Source organism: Narcine bancroftii, chromosome 1, assembly GCF_036971445.1.
Source record: "Narcine bancroftii isolate sNarBan1 chromosome 1, sNarBan1.hap1, whole genome shotgun sequence".
Taxonomy (NCBI): Eukaryota; Metazoa; Chordata; class Chondrichthyes; order Torpediniformes; family Narcinidae; genus Narcine; species Narcine bancroftii.
In genome coordinates, this window is record NC_091469.1 from 3,184,474 (window position 1) to 3,195,813 (window position 11,340).

The following is an 11,340-nucleotide window of genomic DNA, read 5'->3' on the forward strand; positions in this document are numbered from 1 at the left end:
AACAAATGAATGAATTCATATTAATCTTTGATTTAAAAACATGATAATGAGACACATGGCATCATTTATTCTTCCTCTCTCAATTTCTTGTTCTGAAAAGCTTTTTTCTGTCTGTGCTATTTAGACTTGGAATCAATGCACTTGCTTTATTTCACACTAAAAAAGGCTGAAACCCTTTCCTAATAACATAAGGCAAATATTTTTCAGCCAATTAGGTATTTTTGTGAGGGCATTTATGTGCTAGCCAATTTATTTTAAGTAATGTCCCCCACACAGCAACCAAATAACTGATTTACTTTTTGTATATGTTATCAATTAGCAAATATTGGTTCAGGACACTGGGGAGAACACATTGTTCTTCTTCAGAGAGAAATCTTCGAAGTCCTCCATTCAACATCTCATATAAAAGACTATAAATGCAAAAAAATACAAATTCCAGTTATAGCAATGGGTATTGGCTTGGATTATGGATTCTGCTGGGATCCCATTGAGCACAGCAACTGAGAGACAAAATAACAGCAGATGCTGAAAAACTGCAAAAAAAGTTTGAGGCAAATCAGGAACCATCAGCAGAAAGAGAAAAACAGTTAATGTTTCAGGTCCAAGTCCCTTTAAGAAGTGGAAAGTGTGGAGTCAAGGTTCAAATTGCAGCGACTGTAGGGGAGATAGGGATAGGATCCACCCTAACTAATTTTATTTGCTCCTCCTTCCCATCAGCACCTCCCAGATTCCACCACTCATCTACAAACCAATTACATTGACCAATTAACTAACCTACCTCCACAATATTGAGATGTGTAAGTAAACTTGAGCAACCAGAACATAGGGAGAACATGGAAACTTCACATAGACAACACTGGAAGTCAGGATCAAAGTTAGGGCATCGGAGATGTGAGGCAGCAGGTCTACTAGACGCACCACTGGACCCCTGATACTGAATATGAAAGCAAAAGCAGAGTGCTGGAAATTCCCAACATATCAGGTCTTCAGAGAGAGAAATTTTGAGTTAACATTGCAGATTAATAACCTGATGAAGAACTGGCTTGTTTTGACACAAACATAAAATGCAAATACCTTAAATTGTTGAATTGAAATATATAGACCTAAAGGCTACAACTTGCCCACATGGATTATAGAATATAGCCAGAAGATAAACAGATAAATCAGACTGGGAGAGGAATGCAAAATTCAGTGATAAGCAATTGGAAGATGAATACAACCGACATGAACAAACTAAGTGTTCAGCAAAACTGTCATCCAATCTGTGTTGGCTTCTTCATTGCAGCGGAGACCACATCATGAGCATAAAAAACAATGCACGAAATTGGAAGAAGTGCAAGTGATTTGTTGCTTCTCCTTCATGACATATTGGGTTTCTATTTCTTTTTCCTATTGGTACAAATTATCTTTGTGGCAAGACAACTACCCACAAAGACATAGCAGAATGCCAAAGGTTAGTGAACAATTCTTTACATAATGATATCTGCTGTGCACATGCTGAGTTTGTTTGGTTCAACCTTCCAATTAGTCATCTCCATTGTCAAATTAAAATGAACTCCTTTATCAATGCATCACTTCATTGGCTCACATCAGATTCAACAAAGTGATGTCATTGAAATAGCAGATAAGAGAAATGTGAAGCCTCCTCCTGCCCTGCAGACACAACCTTCTGCACTAATTCTGATCATGTTTATTTTCATACTCACAAGTATGATGTGTACATGCACCAAAATTCTGATTTGCAGCAGCCAAACAGGTAATAGTATAAAAAATAACAACTCCAATAGCATTCACTAATTAGCCGCATAGAAAGAGATAATATAAAAAATAAATATTCACAGTTACAATGATGGAAGAAAAATACATGACATTTCAACAGTGCAGATAGATCTTTTTGTAATGCCGAAGTCTCTTTGTATCTCCAATTCCCTATTTCAACCAATAATCTTGTCTTGCCTCAAACACTCACACTTCATAACTCCCCAGTGCCCTGAAAGGCTCTCTGTGTTCCTCAATAACTTCCTCCTGTACTCAGTGACATCTGAATATTCTGGATAACCTCCTTCCACATCACGATAATCATTGGGAAAAGTTATGCACAGATTATGCTTTTTTAAATAAGTGACATTCTGAAATGATTGCAACCTCGAATAGTTATTTGTTAATTTTGCTGATGCTGCATTGTAAAAGTCCCAGTAATTCCCATACTTTACTGGTGGCAAAAGGGCAGACAATCTAGTAGGAAAGTTCAACAGGTGCACATGCATCTTGGCCAGCTTGTGAAGCAGTCTCTGACATTTGTTGGACAGTTCATGGAGCCACTCATATACAGGCCGAACAGGTACTTTAGAAATCTGAACATATTGTAATATCAGAAACATACCACAGTATTGTTGCTGCCCAGAAATAATGCCACATTATGAAAATGATTCACATTGCATCACACTTTATCTCCATCCTGATATTCTGCTATTTCTCAGGTCTCATTGATCCACTGTAGAGTATTGTTAATCTAATACTTATTTGTTTAAATAGTTCATGCTATCAACTTTGTGCTTCATCTTGTTTATTCAAGGTGAAACATTTTTTCCACCTTTTAGGTTTAAAGAGGATTCATGCTCTCACCATTCAGTCACACTATGAACTCCGTGTGGAGATGGAAGACTTTGAGAACAGCACAGCCTATGCTCAATATGGGACATTTGGGATTGGACTGTTCTCTGTTGATCCAGAAAGGGACAGCTATCCACTGACTGTAGCAGAGTACACTGGAACTGCAGGTCTCTATTTCTTTTTTTAACTGACCCAGGCAATGCCTTGCTAGAACAGGCAGGGGGTTTATCAGGATGTCAAGAAGAGGTTAACAGGATAGCAATAAAAGATTTTCTGGGGCACAAGGTTACTGGGGATCATAAAGAGCCTATAAGGGAAAGAAACAATTATAGGCAGCATGATACAATTTACAGGGTATGTGAGAAAGAATTAACAAGTGGGAAAGGGAGGATGAAAGATGAGATTATCCAGGGAGAAAATGAAGAGGTCATCCAATTATGCTTATAGCCAATTAATTGTTTTTGAAATAAAATCACAATAAAAGATTGGGCACGGGACTGCTAATTTGCTCCATTTAGCAACAATTAAATAATAGGTTGTTAATCTATTTTATTTTAAGCAGGTGTTTAAGGATAAACTCCATTTCTCTTCTTCAAAACCGCAATCATGGGATATTTTTGTGCATCTCTTGAAGGGTAGAGCGTATTCAGTTTAATACCTTCACCAAAAGATGTCACTTTCTCCAATGCAACACTACCACAGTGTAGCACAGGGAGCATGACCTTGGGTTATATACTCTCCACTGTGAAACAGAAAGACAAATCCTGATAAACCATTAGCAAGGGCAAGACCACTGAACCATGGTTATAAACAGCAACTGATAATGAGTAGATTCTCATAAGATGGGCATGATGAGCTCAAGACTCCATGCTATTTAATTCAGTGCAGTAATCCCGAGCTTCTTTCTACAGGGGACTCCCTCCTGAAACACAGTGGCATGGGCTTCACCACGAAGGATCGGGACAATGACCTCTCCATGAATAATTGTGCCATGTTCTACCATGGCGCTTGGTGGTACCATAACTGCCATACTTCAAACCTTAATGGCCGATACCTAAAGGGTCATCACACTTCATATGCAAATGGAATTGAATGGTCCTCCTGGACCGGCTGGCAGTATTCACTCAAATTTGTAGAGATGAAGATCAGGCCAAGGAATGGAGGCCAATAAAGAGAGAGTTAGCAATGTGACTTCAATGGTGAGAAGTATCAAGTTCATGAAACAGCTTCACACATAACATTAGCAAAACATTATATACCAGTACATGCACACAGAGATGGGTGTACATAACATATAAGCACATGTCCAGTACACACATATATCTGCATCACTTAACACAATATATATCTGAGAACATAATACATACATGTGCAAACTAAATACAGATGTTATTCTATATATGGTAAATTATACATTCAGATTCCGATTTCAGATTTATTGTCAGAGTACATTCAAGTCATCACATACAACCCTGAGATTATTTTTCTGCGGGTGAGGCAGAATTACCACTTACTGGTAGTGCAATAAAGAAACTGTACATAGCATACACATGTGAACAAATAAAGAACTGTAAACAGATAACAGATAACAAATGTAAACAAACTGACTGCAACAAAGAGAATTTTAAAAATCAATAAAGTGCACAAGCAAGAATCCTTAAATGAGTCTCTGATTGAGTTTGTTGTTGAGGAGTCCGATGGTGGAGGGGTAGCAGCTGTTCCTGAATCTGGTGGTGCAAGTCTTGTGGCACCTATACCTCATTCCTGATGATTGCTGCTGCTCTCCAATGGTAGCATTGCCTGTAGATGATCTCAATAGTGTGGAAGGTTTTGCCTGTGATGTCCTGGGCTTGTGTCCACTACCTTTTGGAGGGCTTTACGCTCAGGGGTATTGGTGTCCCTGACCAGACCATGACACAGTCGGTCAGCACACTTTCCACCACACATCTGTAGTGATTTTCCAGGGTTTCTGGTGTCATACCGTACCTCAGCAAACTCCTGAGGAAGTAGAGATGCTGACATGCTTTCCTCATAATGCTATTAATATGTTGGGTCCAGTAAAGATTCTCTGAGATAGTGACAAATTTGCTCACCCTCTCCACCTCTGATCCCCCAATGATCATTGGATTGTATACTCTGATTTTCCCCTCCTTTTTTTTAATAATTTTTTATTTTTCACACTATGAACCATTTTCAACCAAAATATGTACAAACATTTCTCATTAAATTTACACATTGGTCTTTTCTCCCTTCCCCCCCCCCCCTTTCTCTCCCTCTCCTCTACCCACGCCCCTCCAAAACCCATAAATATTCAACATATACAATACAATAAAACCATAAAACAATATCTTCACACAAAGGAAAATAAACAAGAAAAATGCATCATCTATTTATTACACATTGAATCTAGTCGTTTTGTCTTCTTATCATTTTCATTCTCATTTTAGGGGATGGAAGTCATAGGCAAGCTCTCTCTGATATGTTCCATGTATGGTTCCCAAATTTGTTCAAACATTGTGACTTTATTTTTTAAAATGTTATTTTTTCCAATGGAATACATTTATTCATTTCCATGTACCATTGCTGTATACTCATGCTCTCTTCCATTTTCCATGTTGACATTATACATTTTTTTTGCTATTGCTAAGGCTATCGTAATGAATTTTTTTTGTACTTTATCCAATTTGAGGCCTAATTCTCTACTTCTTATGTTACTTAAAAGAAATATCTCTGGTTTTTTTGGCATGTTATTTTTTGTAATTTTATTTAGTATCTGATTTAGTTCTTCCCAAAACGTATTCACTTTCGTACATGCCCAAGTTGCAAGTAATATTGTTCCCATTTCCTTCTTACAGCAAAAACATCTATCTGATAATGTTGAATCCCATTTTTAAAAAAATTCTGAGAAGTAAAATACTGTGTTACCAATTGTACTGTATCATGTAAAACCTTGTGTTTATTGTATTCTACATAGTCCCAGAACATAACTTTTCCCATACTTCATTTTTTATCTTTATGTTTAGATCCTTTTCCCACTACTGCTGAGGTTTATAGTTTATTTCCTTATCTTGCAGCTTAATGTACATGTTGGTTATAAATCTTTTAATTATCATTGTGTCTGTAATCACATATTCAAATCTGCTTCCTTCAGGTAATCTCAAGTTGTTTCCCAATTTATCCTTTAAATAAGCTTTCAAATGATGATATGCAAACATTGTACCATGAGTTATTCCATATTTGTACTTCAACTGTTTAAATGTTAATAAATTATTTCCCAAAAAATAATTTTCTATTCTTTTGATTCCTTTTCTCTCCCCTTCTCTAAAGGAAAGGTTATCTATTGTGAAAGGGATTAGTTGATTTTGCGTCAATAATAATTTTGGTAGTTGGTAATTTGTTTTTTTCCTTTCTATGTGAATCTTCTTCCAAATGTTGATGGTGCAGTACTGGTGAACTTCTATAACACCAGTTTTTCAGCCCACTTATAAAGTATATGTTCTGGTACCTTCTCCCCTATTTTATCTTGCTCTATCCTGGTCCAATCTGGTTTTTCCCTTGTTTGATAAAAATCTGATAGATATCTTAATTGTGCTGCTCTATAATAATTCTTAAAAGTAAAAGCTCTGTAAATGGTTATATGGTTCTATGGTTTGGTAGCTGTAGGCCCCCTTGTTTGTACCATTCTTTTAATTTATCTAGTGCTCTCCTCAGTTCCCCCCTTTCCATAAGAATTTCCAGATTATTTTCTTTTGCTCATTGAAGAATTTCTCTGTTAAGGGAATTGGTAATGATTGAAAAAGGTATTGTATCCTTGGGAAGATATTTTCATTTTAATGGAATTTACACTTCCTATCAGTGATAGTGGTAAATCTTTCCAATGTTCTATGTCATCTTGTAGTTTCTTCATTAATGGCTGATAATTTAATTTGTATAGATGGCCTAGATTATTATCTAGTCTAATACCTAGGTATCGGACTACCTATCGACCTAGGTATCAACAGCCACTGTTGGTTTCTTATTTCCTTGAACTGCGTGGATTAGATTAATAAGTTGACAGACATTGTCCACTGTTTGTATTTTTTTAAACAAATCCAGTTTGATCCTGTTTTACTATTTTAGGTACACAATTGGCCAATCTGCTAATAATTTTGCTATTATCTTATAGTCTGAGTTAAGTAGAGATATTGGTCTATATGATGCTGGTGTTAATGGATCCTTCTCCATCTTTGATATTACTGTAATTATTGCTGTCTTATATGAATCTGGCAAGTTTTGTGTTTCTTCTATCTGGCTCATTACTTCCAGGAGAGGAGAAATTAATAACTCTTTAAATGTTTTATAAAATTCAATTGGAAATCCATCCTCTCCTGGTGTTTTATTGTTTGGCACCTTTTTTAATATATCCTGTACTTCCTCTATTTCAAATGGTTTTATTAGTTTGTTTTGTTCCTCTTCTTGCAATTTCTGCAGTTCAATTTTAGCTAAAAATTCCTCTATTTTATCATCTTTCTCCTCGTTCTCAGTTTGATACAATTGTTCATAAAATTCCTTAAAATTTTCATTAATCTCTGTTGGGTTATATGTAATTTGTTTGTCCTTTTTCCTTGATACCATTATCATTCTTTTAGCTTGTTTTGTTTCAAATTGCCAGGCTAATATTTTGTATTTTTTCTCCCAGTTCGTAATACTTTTGCTTTGTGTTCATTATGTTCTACTCCACCTTGTACGTTTGTAATGTTTCGTATTTTATTTTTTGTCCGCCAATTCTCTCCTTTTCATATCATCCCTTTTTACTAATCCCTTTACTGTATTTACTATCTCCCTTTCCAACTGCTCTATTTCCCGATTGTAATCCTTTTTCATCTTAGTCACATAACTTATTATCTGCCCTCTAATGAAGGCTTTCATTGCATCCCATAATATAAATTTATCTTTTACTGATCTAGCTTTATATCTTTGGCTTGGCTTCGCGGGCGAAGATTTATGGAGGGGGCTTTATATAAAGTCTAGCTTTCTACTCAGTTTTCCTAACTCTCCCTTGCATATGGGCTGACAACAAAAACATATCAATCCTTGAGAAAGTTTTGTGCCTACTCAAATAATATGAAAATTTCTTATCTCTTGGGTGTTGCCTCCTCCATGTATCCATAAGTTTCATTTCCTGCATTGATTTAACCATAAATTTGGCTACTTTATTCTTTTTACTTGTCTTTTGTCCAGTTTTATCCAACATTGGGTCCAAATTAAGGTTAAAATCCTCTCCTATCAATATATTTCCTTGTGTGTCTGCAATCTTCAAAAGAATATATCCTGCATAAACTTTTGATCCTACTCGTTAGGTGCATATATATTGAGCAAATTCCAAAATTCTGAGTATATCTGACACTTTATCATTGCATACCTCCCTGCCAGATCTATTAATTCCTCCTCTATTTTGATTGGTACATTTTTGTTAACTAGTATGGCTACACCTCTAGCTTTTGAATTATAGGATGCTACTGTTACATGTCCTACCCAGTCTTTCTTTAGTTTGTTATATTCCACTTCAGTTAGATGCATTTCCTGCACAAATGCTATATCTATTTTTTTCCTTCTTCAATAAATTTAGTAGCCTCTTCCTTTTAATTTGGTTATGTATTCCATTAATGTTTATAGTCATATAGATCAACATGGCCATCTTCACCCTCCTTCAGGCCCACTATTTTTATGATGTTTCGCCTACTGTAATTTTACAACATATCAATTTTCTGAGATAACAACTCTTGTGTCTCTAATTATTTTTTCATTTTCTTCCAATTTTTCTCTTGTCATTTACTTCCATTTCTACCGCCATTTCCCGCTCTTCCACATTCTCTACTCTTTTCCCTTTTTCTGTCATTACCAGTTCTAACCTTTGCATTTTATCTTCTGTTCTTTTCATTTTTCATTTAATTGCATTAAATTCTAATGATAACCATTCTTTTAGTGATCTAATTTGTTCTCCAAAAAAATATTTTATCTATATTTTGTTCATTAGTTTTACCTTTTATTTCTCTTTGTCCATCAGTTTTACCTTATATTTCTCTGTGAAGATCTTGGTCTTCTTCCTCTTCTTTTGTGTCTGTACCTGTGTTTGTGTCTTCTTCTGTTCTTTGTGTCTGTGTCTCTTCTGTTTTTCCTGATGAGCTGCTTGTACCTCTTTGTCGGGCTTCTTCTTGCTGGGTCTCTTGTTGCTGGTCCTCCCCTCCTGAGCTGCTCGTCTGTTGTGCTTCCTGACGTTGATCTTCTTGTCGGTCATCCTTCCATCTATCTCCCACATCTGTTTCATCGCTCTCTCTTCTGCTGCCTTCCTCGTCCTCCAGCTGAACACCCTGGTGTCGGGCATCCCTCAGGTGTTCTCTCTGTGGCAGCCCGCTCCTCTGCTGAGCCCCCCTCCTGCCGGTGTCCTCTTTCTCCTTTGATTACGCACTTTTGTTTGGCTCCGCAAGCCATTTTTGTAGTCCACCGGCTGGTGAATCGTGACTCTGCCGGGCAGGCACTGACCTCGAGGGCTGGGCACTCCTCGTCACCACAGCGTCCTGTTCCTTCTTGCAGGTAAGGCCTTCTTTCTTCTCCGGCAACTTTTCTACTTTTTTTCCCCAGTTGTTTTTACTTTCTCCTTTTTGAAAGCCATCTTCTTTCTCTTCTCTGTATCTTTATCTTCTATTTCTTATATTTTATTTTTGTTATGCTTTGATTTTTCCTAACTATTTTCCTGGAGAGTGCTGGTTTTCCCGACCGGCCACTACTCCATCACGTGACTCCTCTGGTTTTCCCTTCCTTTTTTAAAATTTTTAAAATTTTTCACACTGTGAACCATATCAACCAAAGTATATACAAACATTTCTCATTAAATATACACAGTGGCATTTTCTCCCTTTTTTTCCCCTTCCTGAAGTCAACAATCAGCTCCTTGGTTTTGGTGACATTGAGTGCAAGGTTGTTGTTGGTGCACCATTCAGCCAAGTTTTCAATCTCCCTCCTGTCTGCTGACTCATCCCCTTCCTTTATACAACCCACTTCCGTGGTATCATTGGCAAATTTGTAGATGGTGTTATTGTCGTATCGAGCCACACAGTCGTAGGTGTAAAGTGAGTAGAGCAGGAGCTAAGAATGCAGCACTCTGGTGCTCCAGTACTGATGGAGATTGTGGAGGAGATGCTCTTACCAATCCTCACTGATTATGATCTTGAGGTGAGGAAATCCATGATCCAATGACATAGAGGGGTATTGAGTCCCAGGTCTTGGAGTTTGCTGTTCAGTTTTTTGGGGATGATGGTATTAAATGCCAAACTGTAATTGATAAAGAACATTCTGATGAATGCATCTTTGATGTCCAGGTGTTCCATACCTTTGTGTAGAGCCAGTGAGATGACAAATGCCGTAGACCTGTTGCTATAATAGGCAAACTGGAACATATCCATGTCGCTGCTCAGACAGGAGCTGATGTGCTTCACCACCAGCCTTTCAAAACACTGTTGATGTAACTGCTATTGATTGATAGTCATTGAGGCAGGTTACGACTCTCTTCTTGGGCACTGATATGATTGATGCCTGTTTGAAACAGGTGAGTACCACACCCTGTCGGACTGAGATGTTGAAGATATCCGCTAATACATTGGAAATCTGAACAATTTGGTGGGGACATACTCATCCACTGCTGTTTTGATAAAGTCTATGACATGTACGTACATCTTATAAGCCTAATGTGTGATGAATGCCTTGGTTAGAGCACATCTGGAGAACAGTGTAGAATTTTGGGTACTGTATCTGGAATAGATAAATTAACAGATATACTAAAATGTATCAGGGCTCTAAGAATTGTATTTTGAGAAGCGACTGCATAAACTAGAATTGTATTTCCTTAAATTTAATAAAATGTTCAGGGTGATTTGATTAAGATTTAAAATTTTGAAATAATTTATTCAGGTATGTGGAGGAGAATCTTTTTTACTGTTGGTACCAAACTAAAGGTCAAATATGAACAAGATTATTATCAGGGTAGTAAGGAAATATATCAACAAAGAGTGGAACTTTCTCTCTTAGGCATTATTCAATAGCTAAGCCAGCCACTCTCCATTCTCAATGTGGAGGGCTTAGCACATTTAAGGGTGGGGAGGGGCAGACTGAAATATTTTTTCTGTACCCAATAGTAGAGAAGAATTGAACAAACTAACTAAACTTGACTGCTTCACAGGGAAGAGGCCCATAAACTTTGAGCAGAGTCCTAAGGGGGCCATAGCCAAAAAGAAAATGTTGCGAATGGCTGGTATAAGCCACAGGTATAAAGGAACTTGAAATGAAGACACATAGATGGAGTTAGGATAGAAATTTACCATGATTTGACAATATAATGGTTGAATGGCTGATTCCTAGTCTGACATTCCTCATTTATTCTTTGATTTTCTTTGCACAGATGCTTCTTGACTTTCTGTTTATTTCCAACACTTTCTGTTTTGTTCTTTAAGCATCCATGTCCTTTTTCATTTGTTAGGTGCTGCTATGGTGGAAGTGTTGTTTTTCAGATATATTCTTCAAGTTCGCCTGGTTCCCTTTCAATACAACTTATCCTATATTGAACTTTCATCACAAATCCTGTTCGATCAAGAATGGATGACTGAAAAGGAGGAAAAGACTAAGCAAATCAATACGTGAACATAGATCTTGGAATGCAAAAAGATATTCAGAGGGTTGTTGTGGAACTCAGGA

General features: G+C 37.0%; 1 protein-coding gene across 2 annotated transcripts in view; it reads left to right on the forward strand.

Moving 5' to 3' along the window:
- The window catches only part of LOC138754416 (fibrinogen C domain-containing protein 1-like), a 51,777-nt gene extending 46,511 nt beyond the window's left edge, over window positions 1–5,266 (forward strand). For both annotated transcript variants that reach the window (XM_069918660.1, XM_069918669.1), the window contains exons 6-7: window positions 2,601–2,780; window positions 3,525–5,266. In XM_069918660.1, the coding sequence (XP_069774761.1) occupies window positions 2,601–2,780; window positions 3,525–3,784 (440 nt within the window). In that variant the 3' untranslated portion in view covers window positions 3,785–5,266. The remainder of the gene's footprint in view (window positions 1–2,600; window positions 2,781–3,524) is intronic.
- The last annotated feature ends 6,074 nt before the right edge of the window (window positions 5,267–11,340 follow it).